This window comes from Oncorhynchus clarkii, chromosome 13 (genome assembly GCF_045791955.1).
Source record: "Oncorhynchus clarkii lewisi isolate Uvic-CL-2024 chromosome 13, UVic_Ocla_1.0, whole genome shotgun sequence".
NCBI lineage: Eukaryota > Metazoa > Chordata > Actinopteri > Salmoniformes > Salmonidae > Oncorhynchus > Oncorhynchus clarkii.
This window is the reverse complement of record NC_092159.1, coordinates 36,166,661-36,186,824: the sequence shown is the minus strand read 5'-3', so window position 1 is coordinate 36,186,824 and position 20,164 is coordinate 36,166,661. Positions and strand designations below refer to the sequence as shown.

The following is a 20,164-nucleotide window of genomic DNA, read 5'->3' as shown; positions in this document are numbered from 1 at the left end:
CTAGCACTGAGATGCAGTGCCTTTAGACCGCTGCGCCACTCGGGAGCCCCATACATACTTGTGAACTACAGCTAAATGTATAGAAGTGTTTATTGCTTGGAGTAGACTGATATTCTCCAGGCTTCATGTTACAGAAGTAGCACACACACGTATACACACACACAGAATAGCCTCATGTGTGATATGTGGATACGTAGAATGCATACGTATCAATCTGTGTCTCCCCTTGGAGATAGTCTGGACTATTTCAACTATCATTTTCCGGTCTATATGTAAGCACACATGTATGTTCTGTATAGGGGGGGGGGGGGTTACATATCATGGTACACATAGCCTACATGAAATAACTTGCGCCTTTCAATCAACAAACCATAAATCAATCGTTACCGTAGATCATGACTTCGCATTCCTCCTGTGAACAGCAACACGTTTCCAGTCAATGACTTTGCATGAATGGTGCCTCAGAAAAGAGCGTAGAATACAAAGAGAAATTGTGTGACGTCGAAACAACACGTTGATTTCCTTTCACGGCTAGGCCTACTCCCCGACGACATTTTACTTACGTGTAAGACACACTAGCAGGTGTGCCATTACCTTGGACTGAGGGTTTACTATTCGCGTTCGAGTCGAGACCTATTGTACTATTGTACCTATTGTATTCTACATACAAACCTTTCAGACTTCCTAAAAATAGTCTCGTAACCTCATATTAATAATACAAAAAAGAATTAGAAATTAATATGACTAATATCATAGTGTTCAATATCTACCAGGTATTATCATTATTATAATTATTATGATGATATATATGACGGAGAGCCAGTGTGACTAAAATCTTACGAGAAACTTCCCCTGGGCATGGTAGAACGAACAGGACTCGCCATCATAGCTGTTAACGTTATTAGCTGTAGTGTGTGTGTTTCTCTACTGTATCAATATTCAGTTATTAATGGTGCATTTATTGCAATGAGCCCACTTTTTCTCCCACAGAAAAGGTTAGTAAAGACGCAAAATAATACTGCAATCCCAACATCCAACAAAAGAAAGATGGGGGAACAAATCATTTTTATTATTTCCGAAAAGAGACCTAATCCTAACTAAAACTCATTCTCCTAAATCCTTCTTTACTGCATTAAATTAAATTCCCAGTAGGTGACGCTCTCTGCCAACACCGAGCACAACCCTGCAATTGGGAGGCACACGTTGACTTGAGTCTAACGACTCCAATCTCGTCATCATTTGTAACCATAGAGCATGAATTACCTCTTGAAGTCATCAGTGAGAATTTACGACTGGTCAACAAGAGCACGTGATTCTCAAACGCACCCCCACCCCCATATTTGGCCGCATACATAGCAAAAACGAAGTACAGTGCATTGCTATAATTCATTAATACATCATAAATCGTGAAGCACAGCGTTATAACGACCAAGATCTACAAATCAAGCCCTCTAAAACAACCTAAATGAGCTCTTACTTTGTAAACTCGTTCTCAGGGCGCTACCCAAATGGCCCCGACTATCAGTTACTAAATTATGGAACTAGCAGCAGCGCTATGAACGCCTCGTACAGGGACTCCAGCACCATGCATTCGGGCTCTTACGGCTACAACTACAATGGCATGGACCTGACCGTCAATCGTTCATCCAATACTGGCCACTTTGGGGCTGTTGGGGATAACTCCCGGGGTTTCCAGTCTCCCGCTCCGGAGACGCGGTTCAGGCAGCCGTCAAGCTGCTCGCTTGCGTCCCCGGAGCCGCTGCCGTGCTCCAACAGCGAGAGCCTGGGACCCAAATGCTCCTCGCCCCTTTCCGACCAGAGCGCCTGCACGACGGGAAGTAACCTCACCAACACCACACATTTCACTGAAATAGACGAGGCGAGCGCTTCCTCCGAGACCGAGGAGGGCACCCATAGAGCCAGCGGCAACACCGCCGCCCGGACGCAGCAGAAGCAAGAGTCCACAGCTACCTCCACCACCACGGCATCGAGCGATGGCCAAGCACCACAGATATTCCCTTGGATGCGGAAACTGCACATTAGCCATGGTATATAGCCTTACGTGATGTCTATCTTGACTTATTTTGATATCAGAAAGGTTGTGTTTTGTGTGTTCGCTTTATTCGTTAGCGTTTCCTCTGTTGCTCCCGATGGTGCCTTTATTTGAGTAAATTCCACAAAAGCGCCATAAATCTGTCAAGAGGGTAAGCCTCGCAAACCGAGGTCTAGAGAATGGAACGGGGTGAGAGAGAGAGAGAGAGGGGGCAAAACGGCAGGAAGACTTCAAAGTTGTTGTTCCTTTGAAAAGTTACGTTTTATTACGTGTGGGAACTTTATTACTGCAGGGTGGGAGAAAAACGGCAATAAAATGTGGAGAATGGAGAAAGCTAGTGGAGAAAAGAAGAGTGCAATAAGTTGGGGGATGTGTTGAGGACAGTGGCTATTCAGGAAAATACATTACTAATGTTTTAACCAAGCATGTTCTTTGTAGTGGGGAATAAATGCCCAGTGAAAGGAATGCATTGATAGCCTAAAAATGACACAAAAATACCCCAATACAGCCGGATGAGGCGTATAACTGCATTTGGCGTAGTTTTATGTGCATTGATAGCCGTAGCCTATATTGTTGGTCTTGGTCGTGTGTTGTGTTTACAAACGCGTGCTGGCCAAAGTTAATCAGTATTTTGCTTCTGTAATGCTTTTGGTGGTCATTTCTAGCTAATGTTTATCCCCTTGCGTTTTGTCCATGCTATTCAGATATGACTGGACCAGACGGCAAAAGGGCCCGAACAGCATACACTCGCTATCAGACGCTAGAGCTGGAAAAGGAGTTCCATTTCAATAGGTACCTTACCCGGAGGAGGAGAATAGAGATAGCCCACGCGCTGTGCCTCTCAGAACGGCAAATTAAGATCTGGTTCCAAAACCGAAGAATGAAATGGAAAAAGGACAATAAACTGAAGAGCATGAGTCTGGCTACTGCAGGTAACGCTTTCCAGCCATAGACGTCACGCAAGTAAATAATACATTACGTGGGGTGAAAAGAATACACACATTCAAAATAGTTTTTAAAAACACTATAACTGAGTACTGTACAACGCGGCATCTTTTGGCATGTTGTTGATGTTTTAGGGCAACTTAACTTCTACTGTTGTACTGCTTCTATAAAAAACTGTTCATGTTCATATGTTGTTGTCTTTTAAATCAACAGTGATTATTGTTTGGAGGGAAAAAAATGAAAAATAGCTATCAATGCCGCCCGTTGTAATTGTTATAAATATCGTTTACGTGTCAAGTGCTATGTTACTGCTTTCTTGAAAGCTGGCATGTGAGCTCTTAAATGTTATAACTTATTAACAAACTATAACGAATATACTTTTGAGTTTACAGCTTTAGAGACTCCTCTGTCCAAATATGAAGTTAAGCTATATTAAACAGGCCCCTGTATTGCTTTAGCATGAGTCTCGGTGTGTTATATATGGTGATCTTCATGTTTTCATACCATTGTTTGAATCATATCTTTGGATTTTGTCATGTGTTTAAATTACCCATTTATTTTTTGAAAAAAAGGAAACCTGTATAAAAAAATATTGACTAGAATTCCTGTATCCGTTCATACGTTTGTATAGTTATATTCAAAATGTAATTGTATATTATTGGATCATGCTTATGTTCCAGAAAGGATGTATATATTAGACATTTTTAATGTGACCAATTGGCTATTTGTATTGGGCAGAGTGAATGACAAGTGCGTGGGGGAAAATGACAATTGTCATGTCGGACTGCCTGTAAGCATTTTGCCAATAAGCTTTTTGTATTTGTTTGTAGCTTACATTGGAGTACAAAATAAAGTTCCTCATACTCAGACCAAACCCCTCAAGCACACTGCTTGTAATTCTGTACCCCCTGCCCCTACCCCACAAACGACCCACCTGGGGTCAAACACGCATCAAACTCCCAGAACCTCGTGTACCCACTGTCCAAACCTGGTAGACGTATATCCTTCTTTGTACGACATCAGCTGTCAATTCGTCTCAAAACAGTATCAAAATACTTCGGGAATATGTCTAAGTCTTCCACAAATGCATTCGGACAAATGATAGGCCCGAGTTAAATCTTAAATGGAACAATCGCAGTCACGGCATTACGCACAAGGACATAGCCACTACTGCAGTCATTTCCATTTTTTACTGCAACCAAAGGGACATGTGACAATCAAAGCGGCAAAACTACTGAAACTCAACTAAAATACACACCGAGCACACACTCTTGGCCCATCCCTTGTTGACAAACTTTGACATCCAAAACATTAACGAATTGGGCACTTTTCTGTAATGATTTCCTCACTGTTAAACGGTGCCCCTCCTGTACAAATTAGTTTATGTCTCACTTTCAGTAAACAAGCACTGAACTTTCAAACTTACCGGCGGGTCCTCAACCGTTCTTTCTGGTCCTACGCTACTTTTTTAGAGCCGAGTAAAGGTCCTGCCAAAAATCCCCATCTGCCTGGCCAATTGCCTGGCCAATTGCGTTTTGAAAATTTGCTTTCCCCTTTGGCCAAACTATACAAAAAGAAGCTATGACATTTACATGTCAAACGGATGAGGGTTTTATCTTGAAGTTAGACCGTAAAAATCGCCCAGGCCACGGACAGATACCCCTTACTGGCTCTCAAAAGTCACGTGGGGTCCATAAAGTTAGTTTTATGGTTTTGGGGAGTTGACAATATATATTTCACATTCTAGAATGCAAGTGGCGGTTTAACTGCTTCGGAGGGATTCTAAAGGGTCAGTAGTTAGACAAGAGCTATGTAGTAGGCCACTGCCATGCCCTTGTCTGGTACACACAATGTCTGCGCTCCAGTTCGAACCATTTCAAGGCAGACATGTAATCCGTGGACTGTATGACTGCACCAACTGCACAGTAAGTCCAGTTTTAAGGCTTATTTGGCTGGTGGCTAGGCCTAGGGGCAAGGGAGGAAGGAGAGGGAAGGCTTCGTTTGTACTTACTGTGTCATTTATTTTACTCTCAACAGCGGTATTAATATGATACTGAGTATCTGGACCTTCCTATATTTCGGGTATTTTAGTTAGGCCTATCTGTTATGCGTGGGGACATGTGATACAGGCGTCGTAGATACATGTGTTTATGTGTGCTTGTTTATATGCTTTAATTGTGTATTTGTGGATGTAACTACACAAACCGTGACTTCCGCCTCCGAGGGAATTCATGTAGACTCAACTGTCGAGGGAAGTTACTTAGACATATAGCCTGTTGTTTTCTATTGTCATTTTGCATCTATGAAATAAAGTTTTGTTGTAGTACACACTTTTGACATCTTGATTTTGAAGTATTGTGATTAGATATTCAAAATTATTGAACATTTCTTGTCAATAATCTCATAATGTATATATTTGTTTTATGCTAAAGCGTTAAGGTGCTTGGTAACCTGGAGTGGAGTTGCTTCAGCCACAAACAGATTGCAGCAAAGGCTACTCGACGGTCATGGCGATGGGTCCTTACACAGTATAGAGCTGTGATCAGAAAATAAACAAGTTCAAAGTGATTATGAATATGAGCGTGGTATGCGTGATTTTGGTTGTACATTGTTTCCACCTGTCTGATTTGAGAATCAGATATGCTATTGTGATTATCCAGTGGGCAATAGATTACCTTTACTCACACTGGTTTAGTGTATGGAATGGATATCAACACCAACAATCAGAAAATGTCACTAAAGTGCGCTATGCCAAATGCTAAATTCCATGATTTTTCATAGAAAGACCACACACACACACACGAACTCACACACACACTATAATGATATGCGTCCTGGAGGTACAAGCAAATCTTTGTTTGTACCCTGCCCAAGTATTTTCAAGCAGGGAGGGTGTGAATAACAAAACTGGATACGAACATTCACATTCGACCCCTGTATCAAAATCTCCATGTAGGCAGGACAATTTCGAGGAACAAAGCCTTGAATTAAAATCCTTGAGATATATCCAATACCATGGAAATGGCACCTCTGTATGACGTGTGATTAAATCCCTCATGTAAATTGTTTAATAGTTGTGTCAACGCGACACTTACATTTGAGACCAAATGTAGTTGAACTCAGTTGTAAACTTTAAACTCTAAATCATTACATGTCCTTGTGTAAAGATCTTTATCGTGGAATCTCTGGCAGTTACTGTCGATCAAAAAACAGAGGATACAGACGTCATTATTTTAACAATTAATAACTATGTAGTCTACCCAAAGCAGGGGGCGACCGCAACAGAGATAGGCTGCGAATAAACGGCTGCTAATAGGGAGGGATTTTTATTTCGGAAGTTCCTCAGAACTCGTCTCCAGATATCCAACTGTCATTAATTATTTTCTCTCAGATCTATCCCAATGTGTTTTCAATATGGGGACGACTGGCCCCAAGTATTTTCAACCGTTTGAACAGTTCGTGTTTGTAAGGAGAGTTGTGAGTATTATAATGCCACATATTAGGAAAAAAATACTTTACACACTGGAATATTTACCATAAAAGTTATTCAGAATCAACAGGTTTGTTTAGCATTGTTCATATTCATGACAGGCCAAAATGAATTAACAAGGATACGAGTTTTAATATTTCCAATGGCAACTTTTGCATTTGATATTCAGAAAATGGAAAATCCACTACGGGCTTCTTCATGAGGCCTATTTAAACTTCTATTCATAGGACGAATATGAGCAAGACAGATGTGAACACGTTATTAATGTTTAGTTTCACAATAATAACTATATCACAATAACAATTGCCAATGAGGTTAACGTTTTATGCGTAAATATCAGATTATTTTCCACTGAGACTACATTTAATTGCACTTTCGCTTTTCCCAAATATTATCAAATCAACAACACAATAGAATTATTCAAATCATATGTTCAGGTGATGGGAAGCGTCCCATACGGTAGACAATTTGAGAACCCAATATTGTCCAGTGGGATTTTAGGCCTAGTACATATGTTGTTGTTTTTTTTTTTTACATTGAATCCTACAGCGTCCTATTTTTTATTTATTTTTTATTATTGAGTTTCCGGTGTGATTTACTCTTGGCTCGTTCCGGTGTGTGTGTGTGTGTGTGAGCGCGTAACAGAGTGAGGAAGTTCCAGCCAGTAAACAGGAAGGCGAAACTCTGGTTGGGAGGCGAGGTTAGGGCTTCCATTTCATTTTTCATCGACTGCCTTTTGATAATGATAGCCTACATTCGGAAGGGCTCTGGCCAGAGGCCTCAGCCCGTCACAGAAGTAGTGCGCGACATGAATTTTAACCTCTTCAAAGTTGTCCAACGGGTTCACCGGCCTAGACCCCCACGAAGTCGACCACTTTGTTTTTTCATCATCTGTTTCCCGTTTATGTAGGCTACATGTACTTTTTGACAGTCAGAGGCTTAGCACGAGCATACAAGTTTGTAGACGTGTTGGGTGAGTAACTAGGCGACAGCTTTTTCATTGCAAGGTGTGTGTGCTTTTACGTGTGGGTGTGGGGTGTGTTTTGGTGATGTGTTGGCACAACACGAGAGAGCAGAGAGAAGCGTATCCGTAAATGGGTCTGAAAAACTGTATGGTGGTTTTAACAGAAATGATAAAATGTGTGTCACAAGTCTTGGTCTTATACAGTGCTTTCAATTTGAGACCTGTATATAGCCAATTTAATTTGAGTTTGAAGATAACATGACTGACCTAAATCATCTTGAATTATGACAAACTTGTTAATGCAATTTGGAGTTGCTGTTGCTTGTGTACAATATGAACACGACTTTCCCTTTTGTCTGGGTCTCTACGGTTATTTTGTATCACAAAAACCTCAAAATCTTTCCGGTCTTTTCGATGGAGGACCTGGAACATTCGAACGCCACAATTTCGAACGTTTAAATTGCCATTTCAACAGCGTAATGTGTTTTGCATATTGATAGGGGTAATCTGGGCGCATATCTCATCCATAATGCATAGGGTGTCACCGCGAGGTCAGCAGACGAGCGATGCAAAGCGAGCTCTATCTGAGTGCGCAGGCGCAACCACAATACAGCAAGCCCATCAAGCGCAGCCACGTGCCGTGTTTACCCACCGACAGGGGGAAAATGAATTAACAAAGTTGTTTTTATTTACCTATTGTTTACCCGCTTCTGTATACGATTCTCGATGTGAAAGGGGGGTGGGGGGGGGGGGGTAAAGGCAACGAAAATATCCTAAATGTGTCCTGCACGTGGCCCATGTAGTGTCCACGTTTGAGAGAGGATTTCAACGGAAACGCGCTGAATACTACAACAAATCTGATATTCCTTGCGTTGAGATAAGAACTTGATAATGCCAATTCCTTGTTAAAATTCGCTAAGATTTATGATAAGGGGATCACCCTCCTGCACATATTTGGAGTTGTATATCACCTATATTAGATGTGAATTCCATGCATGTTTACGTTTAGTGATTACTGGAGGAAAGGGAATCTGTACATAATTTCATTACTTCAACATATTCCCTTCGAAGGGCTATTAATTCATTCCAGAAACAGCTATTTATAGTTTTGCAACTTTTCAAATTATTATGTAGGCCTATGTATGTGATTTATTTTTCATATTGCAGATTCTTAACATTTCCTACACTTCTAAACTAGTTGTTAATGGTTTGCGTCTTTCAATTCTATCTACACAATAATAATAATAATAACAATAGTTTAACAATGAAACTGGGCCATTGCTGATCAAAATGTCATGTGTGAAAGAAGCTGACTGTTTCATATCGAATCTAACACTTACCAATTGATGTCAGCATTACAAAGCATTTGTATTTATTTTTAGTTAACTTTGGTGACCTTATTCATCCTCAAAAACCACTTTAACATAATCCAACCATACACCACTAAGTAGGCCTACCTATTTTCACAAATATCTATACAACGAAATATGTTGTGTCCTATTTCTCTCTCGATTTTACTCATGGTGCATACCTTTATCAGGCTAAACATTTTCTGGAGTAGGCCTTAAACCTAAAAGTATTTCTCCACCAACACAAAAAGCTGAACGTCTTCCCATGTAGTCATGTTTACACAATTAGATCTGTGCAAATAAATATTCCCTTTAAATGCAACTCTCTCCCGTCGCCAGCAGAGCCCGCTTTAGACCAAGTTCATAGCCACAAGAGAGAGTTGTAAGCCCGCTTATCTTCCATCCACCCAGCGCTTCGACCATTTGAAACATAACAGTCGATAACCTACACACTGTTCTTGACTAAAATAGCCCTCTCAACTACGTAAAATTGTACTTTGATTCCACAAAGTGGAGATCACGAGTCGAAACAGCCTTACTAAAATACAGCCAGGCGCACATGACAAACAATTCACGTTGGACTGTCTATCTCCCTGTTTTTCGTTGCTTTGTTAACTACACGAAAGGCAACCAGAAAATAACCCAGCAGCGTCTGCTAAAAGCAGCTCTGAGATTAGAGAGTTAGCATCGTACACTCCCGGTCTTTCTCTTCTCCACTGAAGCTAATAAAGGAAGGTGAATCCAGTATTGGTCGATTGGTTGTATAGCTGCATGGGGTCAAACAGTTGAGGGGTCAAAAGTTTACGTCGTGCGTGACTCTGCCGTCGGCTTGTCGACTGTATTCTAGACCAATTGCTGGGTGTCAATGGCAAAGTGGGAGAGGAGAGGGAGGGAAAAGAGAGAAGGAGGCACGAGGGAGGGGGCTACAGAGATGAGAGAAATTATAGGGAGAGGAGAGGGAGAGGTGAAGGGCTGACCTTCGTGGTAACAAAGCAACCCCCAGCGCGCGATGGAGAGAAAAATGGACGCTTAAATTGAGGGAAGAAACGGAAAGATTTGGTGGCATTGGGGGTCTCTCACGCACATTACAGGTGTTAGCTCTCCCCAAATGTCCTGTCACAGGGACAGCGGGAAATATCTGATGGCTCGTGCAATAAAATTGTATTTATTTTAAACAGAAGCATTACGAAGAGAACGAGAGTAAACTGCCCATACATAAAATGCACGATGAGGAATTTTGATAATTTACTCTAAAATAGCTCACGTCTCTTCATCATATTGCAATTAAATGTGTGCTTCAATTCATATTGCAATTAAATGTGTGCTTCAATCTTAGTGGTGTGTGTGTGTGTGTGTTTAAAAACCTCAAAATATAGGCCTGTAATTATATAGTTTTCCCCTTTCCAGCATTAGATAATCAAAATAATGATAGGCCTATCAATTAAGCACTATTCGTTGACACTAGGCTATATATTTCCGTTTTTGTTGCGTTATTTTAGTGAATTTAGCGAATTGGCCTGTATGAGGACACTTCTTGTCTGTTTAAATAACATGGGAGAGGACAAACTAAAATTAATGATTTACTTTATTGTTATTAATTATACTCTTCCACGACTACAACAACTACAACTATTATTGTTTTATTATTGCAATTATTATTAGCAGCTGGCAGTAGTGATGTGCAGTAAAGAATGATGGTGCTAGTGTTACTGCCACGGCGGAGGTTCAACTATAAAGGCAATAGTCTATAGTATAGGCCTAATAATACAAGTTGTGTTAAACTCGAATGTATTGAAATATCTGAAATCCCTGTATGCTACCTGCGGTGGTGAACCCCAGAGACATCCCTTCCTCTCCCTGTGCTTATCAGCATAACGCAGTCAAAAAAAAACATCTTTATCTTGCTTACCATCTTCAAAATGACTCACCTTATCTGATTTTCCGCTTAAAAATAATGTGCACGGAGACAGAACCAACATCTTGAAAAATGAGTCTTTAAGGCATCCTAAATAAGGTTAAGCGGATACACTCAAGCTATAGACTACACTTATACTGGGATGTAAAAAAAACAGTTTTAAAATATGTCTGTTTATTCCTATCCTTCGCCAATGGTCTCCAGACTAACTCTAAGCATATTCAAATTAGGTTACGGCTGGAATCATTATGGAGCAGGTTCATTCTATTTCTAGACGCTACAATTGCATATGATGGTTTTCCCCTCACAAATGTGTTGTATTGTTTTTGTTTACGTCTATTTTATGAGAATGTATTTTGTAAACCCTGTAAAAAAAAAATTGAAACACAACAAAGTCTGTAGGCTACTAAAGGCGTATTGCAATGCACATCATTTCAATACTCAAAAGAAGGAAATCACCCTCTGTTGAAAATGCCAATTTGTCACTTCCACAAAGCACTGCAGTAAAACAGTGAAAATACAAGGAAAACATCCCGTGCCCCCACCCTCAGGAGAACAACAGTTTTCATTTCACTGTGAAAGGGATGGGTAAAGGATAGTGGTTGGCAGAAAAGGGATGTTTAGACAACGTTTTGTCCACATGGTGACAACTTTCCCAAGTAAGAATATCAAAGCTGCATACCTGGAATAAGGCTATATCATGCAATCTGGTTGCCATTCGGAACCCTAAAACACTACTCTTCAGCAAATTCATCAACAAATAGGCCTCCATTTTTCTTTACGTAAACCTCTTTATCAACGTCGAGAAGTTGAATTGGTGACTTTTGGACGTACATTATTGAGATATGCTTAATGTTCGGTGGAGAAAAGAGAGGGGACAAACGAGAAAATGGATAATTCAGTAAATAAATAATTTCGTTATTGACAGAAACATTTGGCCTAATGGTAGAGTTTAGGATGGTATAATTCTGGTTGTTCGGTATTTTGCCAAACAAATAAGTGCATAAGTGGTGAATAATTGTATTAGAGAACATGTCCCTATTGGAGTTCATCCGGAGTTCACTGAATTAATTTCAATTCCATTGTAGCTTGTGCGGTTGCCTGGCAGGGTATTGCCGTGAATTTTAATATCTGCAGTTTGCACACGGCTAGAGGAAGACAAGAATGTATTTATCTTATCGTAGCTTTACACTTTTCAGTACGTCAAAGGAATTAGCATCGAATGATAGCAACGATTGTTTCATTTATTTTGAGCCCACACACGATGCGTGCATCCCTAAAATGTTCAATGTAGGCTTATTATACATTTAGATGAAAATAAGACAAAAAGCGAGCACACATGTTAGATCCACAAAACACAATAAATCTAGTGTAAGGAAAAGGGTATCGAATATCCTCAACTGCATTTACTTGATATCCTTAAATCGACAAGGAGTCTAGTGCCTTTGTGGTGATATATAGGCTATCAACTAACAATCAATTGAACAATTTATAAAATGTTAAACAAAACATATATATATATATATATTTTAAACAAGATAGATTTCTAAATTTCATTCTACATCAACAATATTGTATAGCACGGTTTGTTAACTGCACATTTGGTTCCCCCCATTGTGCATTTTATATATGCAACAAAGAAAATGAAAATCACTATGCTTGAGTTGTTTTTCGGGCTTGGAAAGCCTTTTTGAATGAGCCCCCTTCCTAGTCCATTTTTCTTCAAAGTAATGACCTGGGCACAATTCAATATGACCGAGCAAGCTATGCATACATTACTATAGAAGTTGCGAGTGGGAGAGACCCAAAGAAGGGGTGAAACGCAGGTCAGCACGTCTAACAAATATTAAAATGTCCTCGGACTCTTGACACGCCTTGCTGTTTAACAAAGACTGCCAAACTGCGAGATTAATACGAAAACTTGAGTCCATAACAAAAATGCATTAAAGCACCCGGTGGTTTGTCGCGTTCACAACAGTAGAGGGGTAATGTGCATTTTATTTTTTTAGATGTATTAGGTGGCATACGGTGGTGTTGAGCGGGGGATAGACTAGCCCTCTCTTTTCGCTCACCACAAGGTTAAAGCGACTATGTCGCATTCGTTCGACTGAGGAAGTTGGTCTCCTGCTGTTTTATCGTATTATTTTCTTCCTCTTATGGTGTGTGTAGTCTACTCGTCGGAGATCGGCTTTCGCCCTTTGGATTGTTTAATGTCCGCCCGCCCATTGTTGCCCTATGCTACCGGAGTGAAGTTTAGGGGAACATCGCAGAAATGAGAGGGAGTTTCACGCAGAAAGGTATCACGGAGAGGTCACGGGCTAAACCTGTGGCGTTAGAGAAAGGTAAGGGGGCTTCTGGGCTCACCGTACGGCGAAAGAGAAAGAAAGGCTTGGAGAATCGACAATTATCGGAGCAAGACCGCGTCCTGTGTGCAGCAGGAGAGATGGGGAAAGGGGGAATCGAAGACGAGATGAAATGTGCCAAGGAGCGAAGTAAGTAAGAAATTGGCGCTTAATTTACATATTGCGGTGTTCTCTATTGAGCAGGTGCTTGCCTGGGCGGACCACGTGCTTTGCACTGCGGTGAGTGGCACTGTTCCCCCTCCTTTCATATTCCGAGTAGTTATGACTTTAATTCAGCTCATTGAGGCGCAGTACCCTGAGCACAGTGTGGGGTTTTGGGGTGAATATTTACCTTGGCTATAGTTTGTGGGTGCTCTCCTTGAATGCCTGTTGGTGTACACATTAACCCCGAAGGGGCAGATGGCTCATGGGTCCCTATGCCGTTCAGAAGGGATAGTTAAGGGGGTGAAGGCGAGGTCGTGGACTACAGGGGGTGAAAGGGCTAGAGTGGACACTAGGGCTGGACTTTCTCCCTTATGCTATGAAAACATATTGGTCCTATTTTTGTGCGTTAGAATTTAGTCGCGTGACATATGTTTCTTATACAGGTATGATTAGGACTAGCTGGATTCATTTATTCATTTTGAGGAGAAAGATAGAAGAATAGACAGACAATGCAAGAAATGGACGATTTGAGTGTTCAGGACATTGTTAAGGCCTATTTGTGAATTAACGAATATGTAAACGCTAGGGGTGCTAAAGATTTCGTAATATAGATTTGGTTTGTTGTTTTCCTCATTACAAAGAATGAAACGAACAAAGATAATTCTGGTATAGAGGTTCACTTCGATGCCATCTCCATTTTTTTGTTTTTCTGAAATTACTTGGCTTTTGCTCAGTAATTGTTTCTTTAATTGAATTTGGTCCCAAATTCCATTAAAAAAAAAGAACCGTTGCGATTTCTAAACAAAGACCCATCCAAAGAATAACCTATACCCATTGATATAGGAACACTTTGAGATAAATATATTTAGACTAAGATGGACACATGGGATTAATAAATATCAATAGGCCTAATTTTTGCTTGTTTTACTACTCTAATTTATTGGTAGCCTATTAAATAATGGCACAATATAAGATATTTAAAAATATTTCAATTCTCCATCATAGGGGTAACCTATCACAGGTATCATGTTAGATTATTAAATAATATTTCCTCATGAAATAAATAGCCTATTTGAATATGGAAAATTATATTTTCCTAGTCAATATTTCAATTGATTTAAAACAAAAAAATGTGTATAATAATCGAATTTCAAATGTCTCTTATAGAGGATGGTTTGAGAAACATGCCTTGATGTTGATTAGAGGTGAAGGTCTTTGTTGAATGTGTTTGTGCATTATTTTATTTTTGGAAAGTAAAAGCTGTACTCAGAGACTATACACACATTTTATCCTAAATAATTCGACGTAGTTTGATATGCATTTTAATATACAGATATACAGATATAAAATGCCAACGCAACCTATTCCTATTAGGTATTGTTCACAACACATTCAACATTTAGCTCTCACAATGAAGTCGATATCAAATGGTCTATCTACTCTGAAGAAGATTATTGTGGTTCTAAATGCTGTCGTACACAGGTCTTACCTCGATAGTAGGGATGCTCATTTTAGCCTTTTGTATATGGTCAATATGCTTGCTTGCTTCGTAAGGTTGGAGTCTTGAGTAGCCAGAATGAGTATATGTGTTTTTTTCCAGGACGTTTAAAATCGAAATGAGAGACTCTGTGCTTGTTGTGAGGGGGAAACTTGTTTAAAAGGTCGTAAATTCTGCTGTGCTGCTTTAAGGATGTGAGAGGAGTTGGTTTTTCTTGCTTCGTGCATATTTTATTGTTTTATATACCCTACCTCCGGATATCGCCGTTTGAGTGGTGTTTGCCGGCGACTTGCAAACAAAAATGACCTGCCATAAAAAACAAATGTTTTATTACAGCCTGGGCTCGAGCTTCGGTTGACCTTTCTGCAGTTTGACTCACTTGATCTTTCTTACTATGTATATCGTTGCTTGTCAATATTGTGTACAGTAGTCGATAAGGAGCTGGCTATCTTATCATCCCGTACACCCTCAAGTTTATTCACTTGGCGTTTGTTCGCTCTGTATTGTCAGATAGATTGGTGGCTTCGGTTATAAACGAGCTGTTCCCTCTCATTTAATTGTAGAAGTGTGAGCTAAGCTTCAGTCTCCCCTGAATAGTAATATTTTTGAAACCCAATTATTTACACTGATTTGCTCTTACTGTTATTTTGTGGTTACCGAAAACCACTGTGCCATTCACCTATTGTGCAATATATTTTGGTGAGTCATGCTGTCTTTTTCAAAGCAGAAATGCATGGCAGAAACAAATGTGAATTTGTAAAGTTGGTCCCTACACATCACGAGCTATGTTTGCGAGCAAAGCACCTTTCATGAAGTAGTGCTGTAGCACAATGCTGACACACTTGAAGGAAGCCTGCTTTGGGCGTAGCACCTTGATACCTCACATGACGCAGTCAAGGTGAGCAGCCCCTTTCAATACCTGTCTGGAGAATACCTGTCATCTATATATACCCTGTAGATCCGGATTTGTGTGAACAGACTCACGGTCACAAATTCGTGTCTAAGGGAGTATGTAGTTGATATATACACTACAAGCCATCGATGGATACAGACGACTGCCAGATTATGTTTATTGTAATTGTGTTGTACCATTAGGCTATATTATCCCAATGTAGGCTAATGGGGTGAGATATTTTGATATTGTTTTTCAATGTTGACAATTTCTGTAGAAAAGGTAACCGAAAGTTATAATGGGTTTTATTTGCCATGATAATCTGTCAAGTGCTGTGATATGCTTGTCTTCAACTGAAAAGCGTATTCACGGTGTCACCATTTCGATTGAGAAACAGTCAATTTGGACAACAAAGGAGTTTTATCGCATGATCACTCACCATGCATGGGGCCTTATTCCAACGATAACATTGCATGGGTTAGGATAATGCAATCCTGATAAGGACCAAAACTATTATTCGGTTAGTAATGCAAGGGCGCATGGTCTCAATTACTATGCAAGGTAGGTGTGTAAATTGGTGTGCAGGATAAACGTGGTCTTTAGGGGGGACTGACGGTGACTCGCTTTAACGCAAAGGTCTAGCTGTGATTTAGGAGGCTTTGTAACCTGAATTAGTTGATGAATTTTCTATCGATCCTAAACAAGCCTAGATTCATCTCTGACAGGCTTCTGCTGCACGCAGCGCACGCCAGGGCATTCTCTCACCATTATTAGCGAGTGCATTTAAAAGCCTGGCATGAACGAGCACACGGCATCACTTTCCCAGCCCTTGTTTTCAAAAGCTCCAGTATAAAGAAGAAAAAAATCGTTCAAAGGAATATAGCTTGACTATCAAGTTTGGGACGCAACACTTTTCTTGTTTATGTACTGTATGGCGAATTGGGCAGGTGAGGGGGTTGGCTAGTTGATCTGCTCTATAGACCGTGTGTAAAACTCCGGTGGTATGTATTTCTGGCGTGTCTGCTTGTTATTGTTTTGATTCGTGCTTTTCGCAGAGCGTGCCAGTGTGTAAAAAAGTATGCAACATTCGAATGCCACATACTATGCCAGGATGATGTGCGGGTTCTGCTATGCCTAATCCTATTTCCTTATCCGGGAATCGTCAGGATCCACGCTATTGGCTCTCGCTGTCACATGGATTCTTAACTTTGTTCACTTGACAGAAAGTAGGAGGGTTCTACGAAACAGGAAAACGAGTAAAGCGATAGATATACATTTTAGTATATTTTGTGTGCAATTCAAAGAAATTAATGGCCATGAGTTCCTATTTGATCAACTCCAACTATGTGGACCCCAAGTTTCCACCCTGCGAGGAATATTCACAGAATGACTACCTACCCAGTCACTCTCCGGACTACTACAGCGCCCAGAGGCGAGAGCCTGCGTTTCAGAATGAGTCGATCTACCACCAGCGGTCGGGCTGCGCCGACCCGCCTTACACGACGTGCCAGGGTCCGGGGCAGCCCGCGGTGGTGATGTCTCCACGGGGTCACGTCCTCCCCCCAGCCGGACTCTCAACCCCTCTCCCGGAGCCTAGCCACCATTGCGACTCCGTAACTCCAAGCCCTCCACCCGCGTGTGGCCAGAATCCCCTCAACCATAGCCCTTCCACCGCCAGCTCTCGCAAAGATCCGGTGGTTTACCCCTGGATGAAAAAAGTCCACGTAAACATCGGTAAGTGCTGCTAACTTCTCCCTACTCCGCGTATTTGTGAGCCTGTATCAGTTTACCTAAGGTGGGAAGCTTAGTGTTCGGTGCTAAATCTATCTCCCTCGTGAAGTAGCCCTTGGTCTAGATTTACGATCGGCTGTTTGCAGGGCAATATAATTACATCCTCCATAAATTTTTATTGCACTTGTTCGCCAAGTACCTTTGAAGTCTATGTAACCTAGCCCTTCTCATTTCTTCCTAAGATTGGTTTTATGACGACTCGACTGTCCCATAAGTTCAGTTTTATGCTTTGGTAATTTGATTTTAAGTGGTTGGATGTACAAACGTGCACCTTCCTCTGTCGCCTCTCTATTGTTCATGGAAAAGTTTTATGGAAGCTAAAATATTCATATTTATGGAGACTACAATAAAACACTAATGGTAAGGCAAATAGTTGAACTCTATTATAGACCCACACAACTATTCAGCAATGATTAGAGTGTGTGCTTTGAGAACTAGAGCATGCATTCAGACAACGACAAAATGCGACTATTATAAAGTCGTCGTTTAAAGACATTGCCCTGTGCATAATGCCAGCGCCATTCGCCAGAAATTCAAAATTAAGGAGTTAGGGCCTTACTTTTAGATAAGTTATTAGGTTTGTATTTTATTAGGCTTTTTGTGGATACTATTCACTGTGTTTTGTCTAGTTTTGAATGAGTTGAATTATTATCCAGCACCCATTCAGGCTCTAATAACACCCTCATGCGCCCCTCATTCACAGTGAACGTATATAAAATACTATCAGCATCCATGGACGTAGGCTTACTTGTAGAATTTTGCATAACATGATCCAGCATGGTTATGTCTATATAGGCCTACTTTGTGTCACGTTCTGAGGCAGATTTAATATAATATTCAAATGTTTTGATCTGTATATTAATAATGTATGTTAAGGCCTACAAATGCAATACATGTGTGTTTTGGGGATGGCCTGTAATATATTGCTCTCTGTCCCACAGTGAATCCAAATTACACAGGGGTGGGTGAGCCCAAGCGCTCGCGGACAGCCTACACGCGACAGCAAGTCTTGGAGCTGGAGAAGGAGTTCCACTACAACCGCTATCTGACCCGGAGACGCAGAGTGGAGATCGCCCACACCCTGGTTCTGTCCGAGCGCCAGATCAAAATCTGGTTCCAGAACCGGCGGATGAAATGGAAGAAGGACCACAAGCTGCCCAACACCAAGATTCGCTCCAACAGTAACTCCAACAACACAAACTCGCAAAGCAGCGGGCTCGCGCTGGGGAGCTCTCAGAACCGAACCAGCGGGCCTCCACCGAGCCTATAGCCTCCCTAATTTTCCTACCCACCCAACATGCACTTTGAAACCTCCGTTTCTGGAGTTGGATACATGGATTCCACCATGTTTTTTTTTACCTCCCCCTTCAATTCAATTACAGGGTTATAACATGTGTGTGTGTGTGTGTGGGGGGGGGGGGGGGGGGGGGGGGGAGTAAAAAACGAAGAGAAAATGTGTCTCTTTAAAAATTTTAAAGGGGAGAAGATTCAAACACAAACACTTCCAATGATGTGTTCACAACCTGATCCAGTTCCCTTTTTTATCCCGTGCCCCTCTCATTCTCTCTCTCCTTCTCTCTCGCCCCCCCCCCCCCCCCCCCCCCCATTAGGACAGAAGGCGGCAGATACTTTTCAGATTTGGTGAAGATGGATCCGTGTTTCATCTTTAATCATGCCAAACTCGGCCCCATTTGTCATGTTTACTCTGCAGTACAAAGGGTGAACGGTGGGGCCTGCCCATTACCTCAACGTCCAAAGTTCTGTTTAATACATAACCCCCTTGTTTCGTCAAGAGCCGTTTTCTTACTCCTTTTTCCTCTCCTCAATACTAAAAAATACACCGAATATGTTCTCCAAACATGAAGTTTTTTAAGAGAAAAATATAGCTGATTCTCAGTTGTATTCTATGTTTATCAAATGCAATTAAATGAAGACTGACAACGATTGTGAGGTCCGTTGCTAGTTCATTTTTACAGGGACTCCTTTCGCTTCTTTCTTTCTAGCAGAGACAGGGTGCATTTGAAAAAAGATGGTAAATCACGGTATTAACATAGGATAGTCGTCTCAGTGGAAGGATAAAGCTGGACTTATAGAAACATATATGAACCAAAATCTGGTACAAACCTACCTAAGTAAAATAAAAACAGCACTGCAATGTACTACCTTGCTATTATAATTACCTCAGTTGTACTTATGTTCATTATTTTCTTGCCTTGTGTTATGAAGTGACAGGTTAAACTCATTTGAATTTTGTGGCAAGTATCTGCAATACGAACGTACTCATTTCTTGTAAGTGAAATATAATTTAAGCAATTTTGTTGGCCAGAGTTGTAAAGAGAAAAATGGTGCGTATATTGCATGACTGAATACACGTTAATTTGATATTTTATCTTTTTATCTATCTGGTATCCTTTCTTGGCACATAAACATGCGCGCACCCCCCCCCCCCCCCCCCCCCCCCCCCCCCTCCCTCTTTATTTCGCTCTTTCTCACGCTTTCTTCTCGCCATGTGCCATTTTTGGTATTTTATTTGTATGTGTTCCTTTTATTTACATTCCAAAGATCAGTCCTGTCGCTGATAATGTCGAAATGTTCATTTTTTTCTTCCTCCATATTTTAATGTTGCTATTTTTCTGCTTATTCTCCTCAGTGTCTACCTTTTATTTGTAAATAGCTATAGAAATGTAATAAATGCTTGAAAAGGAGTCCATCTATCCTCTGTGTGTCCTCCTTTCCCTCTGCCGCTGTTTCCCCAATGCT

At 40.9% G+C, this 20,164-nt stretch overlaps 3 protein-coding genes across 5 annotated transcripts in view; all 3 read left to right on the top strand.

Moving 5' to 3' along the window:
* LOC139364591 (homeobox protein Hox-B3a-like) overlaps window positions 1-20,164 on the top strand; it is a 57,331-nt gene that overhangs the window by 10,210 nt on the left and 26,957 nt on the right. Inside the window, exon 1 of one of the 3 annotated variants that reach the window (XM_071101465.1) lies at window positions 4,217-4,923. The exons of the other annotated variants lie outside the window; for them this stretch is intronic. Within the exon in view, the coding sequence (XP_070957566.1) occupies window positions 4,849-4,923 (75 nt within the window). The 5' untranslated portion in view covers window positions 4,217-4,848. Of the gene's footprint in view, window positions 1-4,216; window positions 4,924-20,164 lie in introns of those variants that run through there. 3 annotated transcript variants of the gene reach the window in all.
* Window positions 1,407-4,142, top strand: LOC139364592 (homeobox protein Hox-B5a-like). Its single transcript, XM_071101467.1, has 2 exons — window positions 1,407-2,048; window positions 2,758-4,142. Exons 1-2 carry the CDS (start codon window positions 1,466-1,468, stop codon window positions 3,003-3,005), a joined length of 831 nt encoding a protein of 276 aa, XP_070957568.1. The 5' UTR covers window positions 1,407-1,465; the 3' UTR covers window positions 3,006-4,142.
* LOC139364593 (homeobox protein Hox-B4a-like) lies at window positions 16,609-18,674 on the top strand. The gene is made up of 2 exons (XM_071101468.1): window positions 16,609-17,347; window positions 18,346-18,674. Exons 1-2 carry the CDS (start codon window positions 16,924-16,926, stop codon window positions 18,672-18,674), a joined length of 753 nt encoding a protein of 250 aa, XP_070957569.1. The 5' UTR covers window positions 16,609-16,923.